The 18,839-nt window shown below is 52.4% G+C and overlaps 1 protein-coding gene across 2 annotated transcripts in view; it reads right to left on the reverse strand.

Annotated features, from left to right (window-relative positions):
* Window positions 1–3,267: 3,267 nt before the first annotated feature.
* Window positions 3,268–18,839, reverse strand: part of LOC141951587 (rho GTPase-activating protein 39-like) — a 56,560-nt gene continuing 40,988 nt past the window's right edge. For both annotated transcript variants that reach the window (XM_074888047.1, XM_074888046.1), the window contains exons 4-10: window positions 17,633–18,179; window positions 16,212–16,301; window positions 9,815–9,888; window positions 8,140–8,339; window positions 7,213–7,304; window positions 6,485–6,654; window positions 3,268–6,055 (exon numbers count right to left, since the gene is read on the reverse strand). In XM_074888047.1, coding sequence (XP_074744148.1) covers window positions 5,861–6,055; window positions 6,485–6,654; window positions 7,213–7,304; window positions 8,140–8,339; window positions 9,815–9,888; window positions 16,212–16,301; window positions 17,633–18,179 — 1,368 coding nt within the window. In that variant the 3' untranslated portion in view covers window positions 3,268–5,860. The remainder of the gene's footprint in view (window positions 6,056–6,484; window positions 6,655–7,212; window positions 7,305–8,139; window positions 8,340–9,814; window positions 9,889–16,211; window positions 16,302–17,632; window positions 18,180–18,839) is intronic.

Genomic DNA, 18,839 nt, shown 5'->3' on the forward strand with positions numbered 1-18,839 from the left:
ACAGCAGTCCACATCTGGGCAATTTCTACCTCAGGACAGTCTCTCACCCTTTCTTTGTTGGCCGGAGCATCCAGATCTCCAGGGATGGATGTCCACCCTCAGCCTGCGCCCTTGGCCAGGGCAGGCACAGCCCCATCGTGGAGTGGCGTGGGAGGGATGTGCAAACAAGCGGGCACTTCTGCATCAGGGTACCCAGACTGATTCAACTGGGAGTATGGGGGAGGCTGTAGCCCATTTCATCTTCTCATCCTCTTCAGAGCTGTCTGCCTGCAGGCGATAGAGACCCTGCTCTATAGGCCCTTCTGTGGCCCTCGGGCTATAGGGCCTGGCTGTCCCATGCTCTTCTGAATGGTTATCCTGCCCTGCAAGTGGGGAGGTAGCTCACACCGCAGGGACACCCCAGCCCACTATTTGGGTACCGTTTGCAACTGCAGCACCTTTGTCTTCCCCGGCTGGCACCAAGGCCAGGTCACTTCAGGGGAAGCTGTACCTCACAGCTGAAGCAATCCAATAGCTCACTGCCCTCAAAAGAGATGGCCCTGTTCCCCCTCCATCCTCCACCATGACCCACCTGGTGTCCCCTGTTGCTTGTGATCTGAATGAAGCACCAGACCTGGCACAGACGGGATGGAGGAAATGGGGCTGCAAGTGGAGACAAGCTGAGATAAGCCACTAGGTTCTCCTTTGGGAGAAGTAATAGCTTCTAAGACCAGCCTTGGTCTTGGGCTTCTGAATACCTTCACGGATTTGGGGCCTGAACCCTGCCATCCCTGACGATCCCTGACAGCCGAGGTCACACAGTCATCAAGTCCTCAGTCCTGAGCTCCCTTTACAGTCCCAGTAAACACTAAACACTTCAGACAAAGCGGGGTGGCTTTGATGGTGAGATGGAGGAAGCTCCAGGTGGAGGCCGGACCAGGAGGAGCCCCTGGGAGATGCAGGTTCAAACCTTTGCAGGCTGAGCAGAGTCTTCAGCTGGTGCCCCCAGCTGGTGCTTCAACAGGAAAAGTCCAGCTGATGAGTGACTCAGTGTGTCCCAAAAATTTTCATGTGTGGCCACCTGGAAGCACTCAACCCCGGCAGGGTTCATATGTGGTCCACCGCACTCTGAAGGCCTCAGCTTTTCCCCGTCCCCTCTTGATGCCTGAGATGGTTCCCCAGCTGCCTGCACCCACACCCAGTTCTCTCCACCATTAACCGTGGTTGACAAATGCTATAGGACAACAGGGGCTCTAAAAGCCAGCAATGCTCAGCAGCTAAATCAGCTTTCACCATCTTACTGCTGGTGGTTGTACCACTGACAGTCTATGGGTGTGCCCGAGGCTGAGCCCTGCTCTGCAGAGCCCCAGCTCAGTGCCATCTCCACGAGACAGTTCTGCCAAATCTGCCAGCACTTTGCTGCACCCACATCAAACCTGCACTTGGGCAGCATCAGGACAGGGACCCTCCCACCTCTGTCTCCCTCCGGTGCTGCAGGCCTCCTGCCGCAGGCTCGCCTCTTCCTCTGGTCTCCCTCTTTCCACAAGGCTGATTCAGTGCAAAGCTCGACGTGAGGTTTAGGCTAAAAACTGGCCTCCCACTGCTCTGGATTTCTGGGGATGTTGTACAACCTTTGGGCACCTCTGGTTTGAAGGAGAATAGAGTATCTGGTGGGCCAGGAAGAGGGAGACCCCTCACAATTGCAAGGAGAGGGGAGACTGCAGGAAGCTTCTCTACCGGGGGGTGGCAGATGAGCAGGACGGGTGGCCTCATGGTTGCCACATCCTATAAAACACCAGGCAGTTGCCAAAGCTGAGCCCTACCTTCCTCCATCTCAAGCTGAACTAACAGAGAAGTCCAAAACCCACCAGTGATCCCCCAAGAGCTGCCCAACCTCTTCAGGAGCTGGGGTGGAACGTGGACAGCAGACCTGAGGGCATGGTGTCTATCAGCTGCAATCTGTATCTGGGAGAATTGCTTTTACCATTTTTGTTCGCAGATTCCCAGGACACGATTGCAGACAGCAAAAACCTCACGCCAGGCTCTGTGAAAAGGAGACTTAAACTGGCCAGAAATTCAACAGCACCAGCAAAAGCACCCAGCACCACAAGGGCGCTGGCCCCATCGGGACACGTTACACTTCCACGACCAGTGGCAGGTCTCGGACAAGCTGCAGGTGCCTCCTCTCTACAAGAAGCCAAAGACGAGTGAGCTGTGTCCCAAGCAGCCCACTGGCACAGGGTCTTACCGCGCTGCTGGTGAAGCAGAGAACAAACCACAAGCTCGTTATGACCTTGACTTTTTAAGCAATCTGGGTATCAGGCCAAGGTGACTGCAGTAGTGAGCCCAAGTCTCACTTTGGGGTTTGGGAGCTTTTTGGATTTGGCCAAAATCAGCTCATTTCACAGCAAAGCCTTGGGGAACACTTAGCAGGCTGCAGCCAGCCACCTGGGAAAGGGCTGCAGGAGGTTATTGGTCTTCTTTCTGCTCTCGTTTGTTATTGCCCCTCTCCTGAAGGCTACAAGCCACCCACCACCCTCCTGCCAGCAAGGCTGGCATGAAGCCCCAGTGATTTGGCCAGCACAGGTGATGTTGATCTGCTGGATAACCAAGCAGCCCTTACCCGCTTTGCCCGAAGTGCACCGTCTTTCCCCAGCTTTGCCAGCATAGTGACCACCCCTAGAGCACCAGCAGCACTGGCAAGACACAGGGCAGTCACTCGTCACCATGTGGCTGAAGGGGCTGCAGCCCCACCACTCTGTGCAACAAGCCCAAGTCTGGAGCACCGATGCAGAAAGCTCCCAGCTGCTCCTTGGAGCAGGGACAGAGGAAAAATGAGAGAATCCTCCACCCTGAACATAAAACTGTTGCAGGTGGGTCAGCCCAACAGCCGATCTAACCACATCTCCAACAGCAGAGACCATGTAGGGGAAGCAGAGGTGGCCACCTCCTGCAGTACATCCCTCTCTTATTCTCTGACTGCCCATTTGTGGAGATATTGCCCATAAACTTCTCTAACCCTTTTTTGACCCTGAAAGGCTGCAGAAGCTCCTCTGTAAAGTATTGTCCTTTATCTGGTTTAACCCATTCTCTTCCAAGTTTCACTGAGTGTCCCTTAGTAGCTGCCTGAGAATTAAGAACAACAGAACCAGCCCACAGCTTGGTTTCCAAGTACTCACAGCATGCTGATTCCCAAACGTTATTCATGAGCACTGACGTCAAGGCTGAAACCTGCAGCTTCACGCAGACATGATCATGCTTCAGAAATTCACAGAAAAGACAAGAGACAACCATGGAGATTGTATTTATTATTATAACAGAGGAGAGGCTGCTTTACTGATTCATATTTACAAATTTGTTGGCAAAGAAAATAATATCCAGTGTCATTGATTAGCCTATCTTACAGCCCTGGCAAGAAGCATTCATCTGTAATAGCAGCAGACGCCTATGGTTTGATTGACTGCTACAGCTAAGTGCAAGGAATAACACGGATCAGCTACGTGGTGGCCGGCTGCAGCCAAAGCCTGACACAGGCACATGCACCTGCAGCCCCAAGAGCAGGCACCACACGGCTGCTCCAGCCCACAACAGGGGCAGGATGTGGCACCCCGAGCCTGTTCAACCATTCAAATTTCAGTACAGTATGGCAGAGCCAGTAACCCCCCACCTGTCTCTACACTTCTGGGAAAGTGGCCCCACATCTAAAGTGCAAGTTGTTCAGCACTTCAGAAGGCCAAACTGAGCTGAATGGCTTCGAAGCACTGGGATGGGATGGGATGGGATGGGATGGGATGGGATGGGATGGGATGGGGACAGGGATGGGATGGGGACAGGGATGGGATGGGGACAGGGATGGGATGGGGACAGGGATGGGAGTGTGAAACAGATCCTGGCACATTTTTTGGGGTATGTTCAACAGAGCTAATCCTGACATGGGAGCGAGATTTCCTGGCCCACTGGCCCATCTGGTACAAGGAGAGGAACCACAACCCATGTTCAGCTGGGCACAAACCGAACTCCCGCTGTGGAGTTCATCCGAGCAGACGAGTGCCCTGGGAACCCCATTCACACACATCAAGAGATCCAAGCAGCCGGCAGGCTCGGGGCACTCCGCATGTGGCATCTTATGCCCCAACTTTTGGTACAGATTCAGACATCAGCTTTAAACCTCACTGCTGGCAGGGCTCAGCTCCCCACTGCAATCAGGAGAGGATGATCCCAGGTCCCCACTTGAAAGGGAGGAGGATGCAGAAATGCAAATGCAACCTTGGATGCTATCGGGAGACAGCATTGCATGAGTAATCCCAACACACAGCTTTCTGCAGCAGACCTGCCTCCAGCAGGGAAAACACTTCAAAGGAGGGGAAGAGTAACACCAGGATGCCACAGAATTAGAAACTGCTACTTACTAAGGAACATGCAACAGCATCTGGAAGCTGCGGGGGAGCTGGGGGACGGAAATCCATGTGCTGCCTCTGAAAGACACTGTCCTTGCTGTGCCTCACTTCTAGTGGCACACAGAAAACCACAGGGGTTTAATAGCAGAAGCAAGAATGCTGAGCTGCCTGCCTGACACCACCCCTGCACGGGCTCCACCACACCTCAGCCGCTCAGACCTGCCTCTTCCCTTCTCTTCCCTTCCCCTCTGCAACTCCCATGGCAATTTGGTGGGCAGAGCATAGGTGCCACTGTTGACTCCAGACAGTATCAGCATTCCACAAGTACAAAGCAATGCTGCTGCTCTGCCTGGAAGGGCACATCTGAGCACAGGAGCACTTACTGTTGGGGGCCTTCCCAGCTTTCTTTAGACCTGGGCTGAACTAGGAGGGTGGGTAAAACAGGTACTGGGTCCTTAGCAGAGTGGTCTAGGAAGGATGTGGTACCAGGCTGGAGCCGTGGAGACTGCTCAGCACAGTCTCAGATGCTCTTCATGAAATCTGGTGTTGGCTCACTGCCCGTAGCAGAAAGGGGCGGCAAGGCCGCTGGGGTTACCCCTCCAGAGGATATGGCCCTCGTTAGGAGGATGCCAAAGAGGTTGTTTATCTGTTTGTTGTCAGGTGTGTGGCCTTCCTCTGTCCCCAGCCCCCACGGGTGGATGCTGGTTTAGCTCAGCACAGGGCTGGTCCCACATGCTGGCCACTTGCTACTGTGCAGCTCTGCAGCTGCCTAAAGGAGGTGAGATGGATGCTGTGTGGATCTGGCCTGCCAGGGCCCCCGGATGTGGGCTGTCATACTCTCCAGCCACCAGCAGCAGAGGCTCAAACACCTCCTCTCCCTGGGCTGCAACGTGCTTCCACTGACCAAGGCAGTCCAAGGAACGCTCTGCCTCAGTGAACCCCCTGCACCTTTACATCCTCTACCAACAGCATCGTGGGGTGTCAGAACAACGCTCACGCCCCCAGCCAACAGCCTGCAGAGGTGAACCAGGCTGGCTCCACAGCAGTGGGATTATCCCCAATGAGGCAGCATCTCCCCCAGGACCAGCTCGTGCCACAGCACAGGAGTGATGTCATCCTACCTGAAGCCAGCTCTGCCTCCAGAAGGGAGACGGAGTCTCACTGCCCCAGGCAGCAATTTCTCACAGATGTCACAGGCCTTTCAACGAGCAACCAGTCCTGCAGCTCCAAGGAGGAGGCCTGCCCACCTCTGAGACACACTGGAATCTGGCCTGGCATGTCCAAGGACTTCCTGGTGCTGAACAGCCAGAGCCTTCCAGGAGTGTCTTGTCAAGTGTTCTTGTCCTCGAGGTCATATGCCAGGAGATGCTCGGGGCTAACCCAGGGTGTGACAACAGCAAGGACAATGGAAGAAATCTAAGTGGAGGGAAGAAGACTTCAGGCACCCAGCGACTCCTCAGAGCAATGTTTTGGACCCCAGCGGCTCAAACCAGCCCTTTGATGAAGCTTGTGTCCAAGTGCACTATCAGCATGCGAAGAAAGGACATTTCTTTGCGCGTGTTCTCAAAGATAATGCGAGGGTCATCAGACTGGCAGCGCAGGCAGTTGGGGGCCATCACCATAGCCAAGTTGTTCACATCCATCTTCGTCCTGCCCACATTTGACGGCTGAGCAAAGATCTGCAGATAATAAAGACATTCAGCTGGAGCAGTGGAAAAGGGCAAGAGACTCCAAACACGTGGCCTAAGAAGACGTGTGAGAAGAGCAGAGCTGTGGCCTCCCTGAAGGACAGTGCCCCAACAGCCACACATTCATGGGGGAAGACCACTGTGCTAACAGCTAACAGCATGGGAGCCTCAGCAGACAGGAAATATCTTGCAGATCTTAACCTTTGGGACCAGCCCTGCGCTCTACAAGATCAGGAACATGGTTTATTGCTCCCACAAGGGACAAGGCCAGCCGACCCCCGCTCCATCAATCCCACCTTCAATACAGGTGAGAGGTCCTACAACCCTGCCGATGGCCACTACTGCTGTGCCACTCTCCGTGCCCCGTGGGCTCCCAGCTCCTGGCTGGCAGCGTGGGCGCAGGACTGCAGGGCTGCCTACCTGCAGGAAGTGTATGAGGTAACACAGCACCAGTCTGTTGAGCTCCGGCAAAAGCTGCACCACGGCCACGGCAGCGTCAGGGTTCTCATAGTTGCTGATACACTCCTTGTAGAACTGCTGGGGGATCACGGGCTCCTCCAGCTCCCGATACCAGAGCTTGAGAAGAGAGGCTGGGCAGAAAGCAGGGTGCATGAGAACAGCTCTGGTTACCTCCCCACCACCTTCAGAGGCAAACTTGGCAGCGAGACAATGCCTCAGGAAACAGAGGGCAGAGAAGGGATTCTGCACTTGTGCTCTTTCACCTTATTTCAGTCTTGGCTCTGAAATTCTCAGGTAGCCAAACTGGCCAGTTAGAGGGAAACACTGACTCTTACCTACCTGCTCCTCCAGAAGTGGCTCTGGGGCCACCTAAATGAGAGGACAGTGAGACCTTGGAGCTAGAGTACTGCTCCCAAATGACTCCCAGCCACTCCGTGTGCTGCCCAGCGTGCACAGCCTCACTGCACCGGAGCCAGCTGGAGGCAGGGCTTCCCCTACTGTCCTCAGCGCTTTTAATATGTGCAGCATTTGGAAAGGCAGTGGAAAGGCACAGAATGAAAACCCAGTTGGTGAAGACAGCCTGTGTACACGTCCCCAAGCAGCAGCACATCTCCTGGGCTGCTCCTGTACCTTCCTCTCCGCACTGACCGCAGCTGAGGCTGCAGCACACGTCTGCCGCGTTCCCGTACCTGGGATGTTGGGGTCACTGAGGCTGCTTGGGATTCTCCACTGATCCACCTGCAACTTCAATGCATTGACTTCATCAATGTCACCAGGTATCCTGCAAACAGAGACACAGCAAAGCTGCTTTAGAGAGTGAGCAGGGCAATGTGCCTGCTGTGGCAGCTGGCTGGCAAACTGCGGCTCTGAAGCTCCTTCTGGGGCCCCAGGGAGAAGGGAGCATGCACCAGAAGCAGTTCCTCAGAGAGGACAGGTTGCCTGTTTTTAGACACAGCTTTAGAGTGGGGGTAGAAGAAACACTTGTCTCCTTCCCACCAGCTCAGACATCAACTATCAACTAGGCCTCTCTGCACCATGTTCAGTCCAAAGATCAGAAGCATCTCTGGCTAAATACACCAAGATACTAGAAACCTTTACAAGGCAAAGTTGAGTCTTTTGCTAGGTACCTTAAATCAAGCTTAGCTACTGAAAAACTAGCATAAATCTTAAATAAAACAAAAAAACCCAAACCCAACCCAGAATCCCTGATGTTCACCATACAGATTCTTTTGTCTCTCTTGACTCATGTTTTGTGCATCATCAGTGCTGATGTGCTGCATTTGATGAACTGCTCTGACAGGGACCCAAGAGTTTGTCCCTTCCCCGCATTGGCCAGCTACTACTGTTGATGGAAGTTCAATGCCTTGCCTGGGTACGTGCTGTCCTAAATAGTTCAAGTCACATCTATGCTGTCCCCTCTGTGCTAATGCATGCAAATGCACTAATGCTACTTTAAGAGGTGATTCCTGAACCTGGGAAAGGTTGGGTTTTCTCTGATATGTGGCAGAATACTATTCTCAGGGAAGGGGAAGCACGTGGAGGTCAATCTTGACTTCTCAGCTTTGAGGACTGACACGTGGGTGGCTCAAAGGTGACACAGTACCCCAAAAGCTCACCTGAAAATCCCCTCGGTCTGTTCTCCTCCCAGAGCCAGGACCTGCTGCGATAGCTGCGTCTGCACCCAGGGCAGCTTGTTACCTGGGTACATGTCCTGCTGCCGCAGCATGATTTCTTCCAGAGAGCTGCCGAAGAGCGATGGCGTCACGATGGCATTCCTGGCATGTGTTATCTCTTCCACTGTTGGTTTACGGAGGCCCTGAGGACAGAGAAGAGCTCAGTGCAGCTGTGGCACAGCCAGCCCAGAGAAACAGCGATCTGGGGACGGTCGTGGTGAGCAGCCAGGATGGAGAGGGCTGCCCACACACACGGACACCTGGCTGGCCTCCTGGCAGCACAGCTCTCACTCCGCAGCCTCCACCTCCTAGAATCAGCGGGGGTTCAAGTCATCAGGCCAAACAGAAGCAGAGAAGCTGCTGCCTGTTGGCAGGAGTCTGGTTTGGAGAGTTCAGGCTGGTTTTGCAGGGATTCTGTTGCTGTGTTTTGCATGTCAGGGGCTCTGCTCCAGCTGTAGCTCTACCTGCTGGTGTGGTGGGAGGAAGGATGGAGCCCAGCCTGTCCCTGGCCATGGTGAGGTCAGCGGAGGGCACACGTACACTGGCCCAGCACCAGGCGAGTGCTTGGCCACGGGACAGCTGACAAACAGCCCTCTGGAGAGGGAATTCCAGATATGTCCAACGCCAGGGAAAGCTTTGCTCTCAGAGGTGCTAAAGCCCTCTGAAAAGCAAGCACCAGGACCTGTTGCTTCTGAAAGACACTGACACTTGAAAGGGGCTTTGAATCTCCCCTGGCAGCGATTTGCAGAAACACAGAGTGCTGTCACAGGGGTGTCACAGGGGTGACAGGCTGCCCAGCAACCCCACGGCCAAGCGAGAGGCACAATGAGGGGAAGCTCCCACCAGCCCCTCGGAGGGTGGCAGCCAGCAGGGCTGCGTGCGATGCGCGTCAGAACGTTTCCTGTCCTGCCTCCGCAGGGATGCTGGGAGCCTTCACCCCTCCCGAGGTATTTCAGCTATTTGCTCGCTGTACATGGAGTCCAGATGGCAGGGAGGCCCCAGAGGGATTTGCAGAAATAAAAGACGACCGGATCTGGCTTGGAGACCTAGGACAGACAGGCTAAGGCCCCCTGCCAGCTTTCACAGCCTCACACAGAACCATGCAGAGGAAAGGGAGGAGGGAGGATTTCCAGATAACAGAGCACAGAGGCTCCCCCCCCGCGCCAGCCATCTCCACTGTGTGATTTTTTTGAACTGGGAATGAACAACCCTGCACTAATCCAGCTGCAAGACCTGGCCCATGCAAGCTCTCAGTGGCAAAGGGAGACTCTTCCCTCACTTGAAGAAACCAAATATTGGGCATCCCCTGCACACAGCTCCTCTTACCCTAGAGACAGGGAAACATCAGGTTTGTCCTCCACACCCCTAAGGCCAGGGAGCACCAGCCACACGGCTGCCAGCACGGCAGGCACTGCTGTCTGCCAGGAGGATGGCGGGACCTGGGCAGCAGCATCCTCTGCATGTTCATGGGGAGACAAGCCCTGCACAAGCCTCACCTGCTCGCTCTGTCTCCATTTCCTAGCACTGAGTCAGTGGTGACCTCCGAGAGTCACGGGACCAGCTGCTCTGGGACCTGGGAAGCAGGCCTACAGGCCCTGGAGCCAGGGCAGCCACTCACCTTTTTGCCTCCGGTGACAGCTACTTTCTGGAGTTTCCGGTAGCAGTATTTGGCGTAGGTGCTGATGGGCAGACCTGGCAGAAAGGAAAAACAAGCTGTCAGCCCACAGCGCCGTGCACCCGCCACACCAGAGCCCTTCAGAGAGCACCAGTGCAGCAGTTCACACCAGCACAAACAGCCGCCCTCCTTCCGCACAGCCTGTTGTGCGGGCAGGGCAGAGAGGCTGCCGAAACCTCACACCCAGCACCCCAGAGCCTCCTGGCCCTGCAGCCCCGTGGCAGGCAGCATCAGTGCAATTCGGTGCTTGGGCTTGGAAGGATTCATCTTCTGAGTCGACTCATAGCTCTGCACCTCTCAGCCCCACTCCTACAGATCTCCACCTCTTGCACAGGCAGCCTGACCCTGTCCTGACTCAACACAAGGTGCCCGTTTGGCACTCAGAGCCCAGGCACACATGCAAGCGTGAGTCCTCGCTCCCGGCGGCGTGGCTGGAGTTATGTGTCTCACAGACACAGAGCTGAATATTTACGTATTGGCATAGCTCAGCCAAAGAGCAGGCAGAGCCAGCCTTCTGCAAGGAAAGACTTCAAAGTGTTTTAAACAAATTGTTTACGATTCAAGAACTGCAGTCCTGGGCTAGTGAGAGAGGCAGCAGCAGAGAAAGGTGTATGGGGCTGGAGAGGCAACACCAGCACCAAGAGTGAGCTCAGGATGCAAGGAGAGGTGCAGGAAGGTGGCAGGGTCTCTCATCTTCCCAAAGCCCTGCAGAAGGGTTCCTCACTCTCCTGCCTGCAGCATCCTCCAACCCAACCTTGTACCATGAGGCCCGGGCGTGCTCTGTGATACGAGGAAAATCGGACATGCCAGAGCTTGGGAAGTGCAGCCCTCCGCAAGAACAGCTGCTCTGCTTGCGCTTGGTTCAGCGAACTGTGAGGGCGAGTGGAGCCAGGATTCACAAAGCTAATCCCCCCGTGACACCAAGAGAAATGTTTGCACTGACAGAGCACTGATTGCTGGGAGAGTTTTTCCAAAACTGTTGGCCTTTTGTTCTTTTTCGAGTCAAACCCAAATTGCTTGCTGAAAGCAGTGAATAGATCTGCCCTATTTGATTCCCTGCCAGGCTCAAAGCTTGCAGCAGAGTTCAAAATACTTGTGGCTTTAAAAATCTACATTCTGGTCAGATGCTGCGTATTTCAGATCAGCCTTTCACACACCCTATGGCTTAGGTAAGCTGGTCAAGAGCCTGGAGTACCTCAAATCCTCTCAGTGCAGAGGAAGGACAAGCTCTTCCCAAGCAGAACAAGAATTCACAAAGGTGAGAGATGCGCTTTCCCCCATTCTCCTCCCAGCCAGCAGACAAACCCCAGTCCTTGGCTCCTCACAATCAAACAAGCACCCCCTGCCTCAATCAATCTGCTTGACAGCTGGAGCGGAGCCTCTCTGTAACACTGGAGCAATGCCAAAGGAGGTACAAGAGCATTCCCCTCTCCCACAGGCAAGGGGAAGAAAAGTCAGTTTTAGGAATTTCTCTCTCGGGAATATCTAAAGGAAAATATTTCCCATATGCAAAAATCCTGCTAATCCCAGGCATGATTTATACTAGAAATGTCTAAAGATTAAAGAAAACAAGACCAATGAGCTGCTTTGTGATGCTTCACTATTCCAGGTTATGGCTTCTGTTGTTAAAATGTGCAGACACACCCCGATGCAAAGTGTCATCTGCTTCACGAAGGAGGGAATGGGAAAAAAACTGGACCGTGTCTCTGCATCACAACAATTACGCGGGAGGCAGCATATTCAAAACTAATAATAGGAAATGTTTTTTCACACTGCAATTAGACCATGAAACCCATAATCACCCTAAGAGTTTAACAAGGTTTGCAAAGGAGCTGGTTGCCTTGAAGAGCCTGCATGGCTGATGCGTGGGCAGCAGCCAGACACATTTGCTTGAAGCCTGTTTTGTACTTTCCCAGAAAGCTCCCCAATCCTGGGAAAGGCCTAAAACCTACATCCTGCACTTTCTGCAGTGAGACATTCTGCTCCCAACAAGACCAAGCTGCAGCCTCTGACCCAGAGGGGACTGACAGGGTCATGCATGGAGCTGACCAAATTTCAAGCAAATAAACTGAAAACTAAACTTGCCCCACGCACAAGGGACTGGACCCGTTACTGCCCATGGACCTGAATTGCCAAAAAAGCAGAGGGAGGCCCGAGGAACAGGGTGACTGGCACTCTGCTGCAGCGGGCAGAGAACGCCCGGCTCTGCAGAGCCTCACCCCCTCAGCGCGCAGCCTCCCTGCTACGCAGCTGCAGCCACCGGCCGGACACGAGCGCTCCCGGGGCACGTGCAGAGCGAGGCAGATCGGCAAAGAGATGCAGAGAGGCTGGGAGGCAAGCAGTGAGTGCAGAGGGAAACAGGAGGGAGATGAGCAGAATTTAGCTTTAGCCTTCACTTTTCCAAACCAGTGGCTTGACTTGACCATCTGGCTGCTTTTAAAATGCTCAGCTTCGAGGCAGGCTGCTGGCAGCAGCTCACCACGCACGGTCAGCTCTAGCAAGCAGCCTGGTGCTCCCCCCGCTCCCCAGCTCACACCCCTCGGCGCAGGGACGGGCTGGAAAGGGCTAATACTGGAGGCAATTCCACTTCTCTGAGCACATCACGAATCTGTGAAATCCAAGTTGATCTGTTATTTCCTGTGGTACCACAGTAGCCCCAGGAGCTCGGAAATAGAAAACTACTAACAACCCACACAGTGAAAAATAGTTTGCAAAGGAAAATATTTTTCCATGTGCTGGCCTAGAAACACATGTGAAGAGCTTCTTAAAGAACCTATCCTTTTATAACAAGTTAGAATCCAGGCAAGGCACATGCAGGAACGTACCTTCTGGAACAGACCTGCATGCTCTCCTGCCAAAAAACATCTTAAAAAAAAAATGCAGCAAACAATGTGGATTCAGGACCTGGCCACGGGACACGTATTTTAGCAGAAGCTGTTGTCTGGGTATTTCTCCGATCAACCGCGGGCTCTCGGGGACCTCAGCCTGGCACAGTCAGAGCAGGCTCTCAGAGCGGGGCCCCATCCTGCTGTGCTCTTCAGCACAGGGGTAGGTGCCTCCTGAACAGCTCACCTGGGCTTTGCACCAGTGCCACTCTCCCAGCTTAGAACTGCCCAGGCCACCCCATTTTGTGGCAGTGTTTCAGCCCCAGCGTGTCCCTCTGTATCCCAGCAATGCTGCTCCATCACCATTCCCTACGTGGCAAATGCCATGCTTTGTCAGCCCAAAGGGCCCTATGAGTCAGCACCTGCATCTGCCACCAGGAGGATAAGGAACAGATACAGGATGCCCGAAAAATTAGTATTCCCCTACAAAAATCTCCCGGCTAACAGCAGGTGGGAGACACCCTGAGGTAGTGCTGCACCTGAATCATTAACCATCAACTGACAGACTTCCCTTCTTTGAATCTGTCCCACTTCTTACTAAACCCCTTTATGCTCCTAACCTGCACAAAACTCTACTTTGCCGACTCTTAATGATTTAATTTTGTGCTTCAGGACAGCGTGCTCTTCAGCCTGCTGCCCCACGACAAAACCAGGTGGTTTCCAATTCTTCTGCTACAATGAGAAATATTCTTCCTCTCGCTCTTCCCAGGCGACCTGCAGTTTCCTTCAGCCCACTGACCTCCTCCTCTCTTCTCTCCTCCAGGTTCAGCTCCTGTGGGGCTTCCCCTGCCACACTCATCAGCCCAGGAGGGACCACAAGCAGGACACGCAGAGCAGGCACAGCATGACTACAGCCAAGCGCTGGTTTGCGCTCTGTCCCTTTTCTACAAGCTCCCAATCCTCTGCTTGGCTTCTATCTGTTTCCCAGCACCGTGTATACATTTCTGGAAATTCAGATACAGGCTGAAAAATGTCTTTCCCTCCTTGAAACAGCTACATAAGAGCCTACCGCTGCACGTGCAAGTAGGGACATCTCCCATACACTCTGCTTTTGTTGACACAATTTTCTCTGCTGCCTGATCACTCAGTTACCCTTCCTAGATCCCTCTGCACCTTTAGTTTTTAGTCCTGAATAATTTTGTACCAACATTGAGCTGCCAGCTCATTATTTGCCTCCTTGTATAGACCCAAAGCCCAGCTTACATTCCTGCAGGATCAGCAGACAATCCTCCTTCTGAAAACACATCACTTATTTCTACCTGTTATTCTTCTGCCTTTCAATGGGTTATTGATACACGGGAAGATCTTGCACCACCTTTATATTTCATTTACTCACAGAGAATAATGCTAGAAAATGAAGATTGCAGAGGTGAGCGTGGGAAACTTCAAAATAATTTCTTTGGGTGCATGTCAGATGATAAACATTTACTCACCCTAGTGTTCACTTACAAGCCTCTGCACTGAAGGAAGTGTGTGTGTGTGTGAAATCACCGCTTTAACTCCATTTTTCACGGAAAGATTTATATACCTGCCTACATATCTACTATTCAGTTCTGTCTGAAGACAGTGCATTTAATTTCCTTATAGATTTCTCTGCTAAACTGCTGCTACAGCATCCATAAGCATCTAAGTATTTCAGAGCTTCTAACAAACTTCTCACAAGAGTCTTGCAACTTCAGGGAGGTGCATCCTACCCACCCCTCCCATGTCCAGCAAGCAGGGCTGGTGGAGCAGATGTAAGCGCTCCAAGGAAAAGCCTGACCTTTCCAGCCCAGCAGCAGATAGAACCTGGTGTGTTCCTGCAGGATCTCCCTTTACTTCAGGTGCAGCTCTGAGGTCAGGCCCCAGACAAAATCCTCAGTGTTATCAATCACTTGTGAAAAAGCTGGTTCAAGTGACCTGCTGGCCCTCCTGCCTCCTTTGCTGTGCCCCTCGCCATCTTTGCAGAAGCTGCCAGGAGCCTGCAGACCAGCTCATTTGTTCTTAAGCCCCGGTTCACTGCCAGAGCAGGTCTTCTGTGTGCCAGAAAGCAGAGAGGGTCCAGCAAAGGGAACAGCGTGTGACCTGTCACCAGAGCCCCAGCTGAGGCCACAAAGGCACTTCTGACTTTCAAGTGCTTCATTCTGGAAACTTTATAAAGCTATCCTGGCATGCCTTTTTCATAACATTTTATATATATATATATATAAAAAAAATATACATTTTTGAAATTTTCAAAAATTTTTAGGTAAAAACTACCTCTATCTCCCTAAGCACAACTCCAGCACAGGCAATAGAGACAAGCAATTGCACAGAAGAGCCCGCTCAGCCCACAGACAGACCACGCCCTGCGCAGAGCAATCTCCGGGGAGTTGCCCCATAAAGGTATCAAAGTCCCTCTGAGCACAAGCAAAATGACTTTTCTAAGATTCAGAATGAGCTGAATTCTCCTGAGCCTGGACAGGAAAGAAAAAAGACATATATCCCTACAAGAAATATAATCCCTCTGTGCAATTTCAGGTCTCTGCTCTGAATCCCACCGGAGACAGAGAAGCCATAGACACTCTTACTGCAGGGGCTGTGACCAAGAGGCCTCCTCAGCGACCTCCCCAGGCTTGCAGGTGCCTTGGGGGAGCAGTGACACAGAAACGCCACAGCAGGAGAGTGCAGCTGCGGTGTTGGCGTTTCACACTGCAGGCGTCAGGTAGGACTCATCAGTGTAGGAAGCTGGACTCCAGCTCTCCCGGACTAAAAACACCGAGGTCACATGATATAAACTGCTGCCTGATATGAATTCACAGGGCTGGCTCAAGTTTCCTGAAAGCAATAGAAAAAAAAATTGAATGGACTTTGTGTAACAAGACTTCAGCCAGATGAAGTATTTTCCTGCAGTCAGCAGTTAAAACCTGAGGCTGGAGGAATACACGAGCTCTTGTTCATCCCGCACAGATGCTACTGCAAGCCCTGGGCTGCAGAGTCCAGGAAGCATGGACAAGGGGAAGCCAAAACTGAAGAGAAGTGCTCTTTGCCACATATCAGTGTCCTCCCTGAAGATCCTCAGGTTGGGTGGTGGTTTACAAAATTCGTTACTACAACTGAGACAGGTTCCTTTGCTTGTATGGCTTTTAGCACTGGAATGTGCTATAGGAGACTCCGTGGCATACACAGACCAGTTGAATTACAGCCCCAGGTCTGCAACCAAATTGAAATATTTTTGCTCACACAACTGTAAGTGAAAGGGGTCCCCCACTGCTGCCACAATGCTACCTGTCCCACATACTGCCCAGCTGCCACCCACACTGCTGACCGTGCTCTGGTCAAACCTCTCACACTGGCCACCTGCAGTAAAGTTTCCTGAATCTCAGTCGATGCACTTAAAGAAATGGTCTGATTTTCAGCAAAGCTCAGCATCCCTGCCTGTCTGAGGTCAGTGCAGTCCTCCCTCTTGGCTCCCTGCATGCTGTGCCTCCCTTTACCTTCATCCTCGGTGTTTTGTTTCCTCTTTTTCCTGGATTTTGAGTTCTTCTTGTTTTTCAGATCCACAAGCTCCTTGATGCGCTGGGCAACTGAAAATTCAAAAGCCTCTGGATTAATAATGTGGAATGATACACACCAAAGCCCAGAAATGCCCTTAGACATAGTAGCCAGCCTAACTCCAGCTGAGGAGGTCTGCCTGGGGAAAGGTCCTCTACCACAGCCAGCTACAAACGTGTCTGAACGAGGGACCCAGAACATCACTCAGCTTCTCCAAATGGCCAAATAGTTGAGAAGGGTTCCAGGCAGCAAGTTTATACCTAAATAAACTTACTGTCTAAATACCAGCAGAAGGAACAACCCACTCAAATAGTTCAGATTACTCCTCCTTGCTGCCTGGACACCGGTGCTGGCAGGGTGATTTTTCACTCCTGGGCCAAGCGTAGCTGGAGGGAATGGTTTTTGGGAGAAGCAACAAGACAAGGGTTTACGATGCTCATGAAAACCCGAACCAGCACTGCACATCCAGTAGTTCACTGAAGGAACCCCACGTTAAGGCTACGAGCACGAAGCCAGAAGGCAAAGGTTGGCACTGCACCACTGCTGCCCCTAGGAGCCAGCTCCAGCACTGCACTCGCTAGCAGGGGCAGAACTTCTGCACCTGCCCTGGAGATCTGCGGGGGCTTTAACCTGCATTTGAAGCCCCAAGTGGAAACAGGTGCTCTGGTTTCTTGCCTGAGACTGGAGAAGACACAGCAGCACTGCTGAAATAGTGACAAATCAGCCAATAAATACTCTCCAGGCTGGCACCTGTTTTTTTTGGTGTTTTGTTTTTTTATTTTTTGCACAGGATGCTGTAGCAATTTAAAATTGGGATAATAACTGAATATATGCTGGGATGGTCCTCAAGGCTTCTGAAAGACAGATAAATCACATCTCTTCACAACAAAAGCCAGCAGCCTTCAAGAGCCCCAACGATCTCCCAAGCTAAGGCCAGTTCATAATGTTTACAATGGCTCCCTCAAAAAATTCTGTATTAACATTCATCTTTTCTTTTGCCTGCTTGAAGGAGCTTTGAAGCAAATCATGTCTTCAGAGAACCCAAAGAAATTCTGCCCTTGGCAGGTCCAAATCAGCTCTTTTCAGTGCTGACCTTGCCATGCTGATCGGTGAGATGAGCACGGTCTAGGGCTGGCATTTCTTTGCCAGACACAAGTGAGAACTGCAGGGAGATGAGCTGGTGGCAACTTCACCCTGCCAAGGAAGGATGAACTTGCCCAGCACATGGTGCTGGGTTCACTGACATAAACCACAGCGCTGGCTGGTGACTACCTGTGGTTTTGAAAACCAGACAACCCTGAATAAGTGTCACAACCCACCAGAATGCTGCTGGGGACAGAGGGGGTATGCATGAGGCACTTACTGTTTTCATCGCTGTCAAGGTGGCGATAAATGTAACCTTCCAGATAAGACTGAAATTTGGGTGATGGGGAGAAAAAGGCCAGACTGATGGCCATCAGTTCCCAGCCCCATGCCAGACTTCTGTAGCATGTATTATCTGTGGTCTGCCGAATCAGCTGTATATAGAGCTCATCCCGTAAACCTTGCATGCTCCAGCACTTGGTGACCGTGACCAGCGCCACGTGGTTCTGGTCCATGCGAGTCTGACGATCTCCCATGTAGCTCTGCACCAGTTTGAACATCTCACACGCCTCTTTTTTGATGGTGCGGTTGCTAGTGATGAGCATTGGCTTTTTGATAGAGCCTCCATTCCAGGACAGCATGTTGGAGATGGAGATCCTTCGGCGGAAGATGCCCTGCGTGTGCATGTTCAGGTTTTTAGAAGCCCAGTCTGCCATGCTGCTCTGAGAGATGGGCTTCCGTAGAGTATTGTAAGGGAAGTGATACCCTACACAGCCGCCAGACTGGCCACTGCTCTCCTGCTTAGGGTCCAGCTCTATTGTCCCGGGCTGCAAAGGAGAACAGATGTGTTAAGAGCAGCTTAGGTGACTCCCTACCCTGCTAAGAAAATTATCAACAGTGAGTCATGAAGCTACCAGCAACTGCAAAATGGTGAATCTGTACAAAACATGATTTTGTGCAGAATCAGTGGCTGACATCTGTAGTTCTGCAAGAGCCTGGCTGGCACAGCTGCACACTGATACTGTCCCCAAAGGAAGCATTGGGACATGGAGCACCAGGGCTGATTGTCCAAGTTGTCCCAGAGCTCCAGGGGACAGCCCAAGCAGGAGCTGGGCTGACTCCCAGAGCAGCACTACAGCTCTGTGGCACCAAGCACACGCCAAGGAGCCAAGTTTCTCCCCACTGTTCACCTCTCGGTTCCTGCAGAGCCACAGGAGCCCAGCAGGTGGGTGGAGAACACGAGGAGGTGGCAGAACTAGACAGCCGCAGCAGTAATAGCACTGTTTCCTTCTCCCTTTGTTACCTTTACCCTTTGTGGCTCCTACAATCCCAGCTGGTTCCTGCCTTTACTATTTTTCCAAGTTCTAGCAATTAAAAAAAAGACAAAATCAAATCAACATGGCTAGCAACTAGCAGGAGCTGCTGAGCTTTGGGCAGCCTGGGCCTGGACAGCCTCTGCACTGAGGCACTGAAAACATGTATCTCAA

Source organism: Strix uralensis, chromosome 18 (assembly GCF_047716275.1).
Source record: "Strix uralensis isolate ZFMK-TIS-50842 chromosome 18, bStrUra1, whole genome shotgun sequence".
In the NCBI taxonomy this organism is placed as follows: Eukaryota; Metazoa; Chordata; class Aves; order Strigiformes; family Strigidae; genus Strix; species Strix uralensis.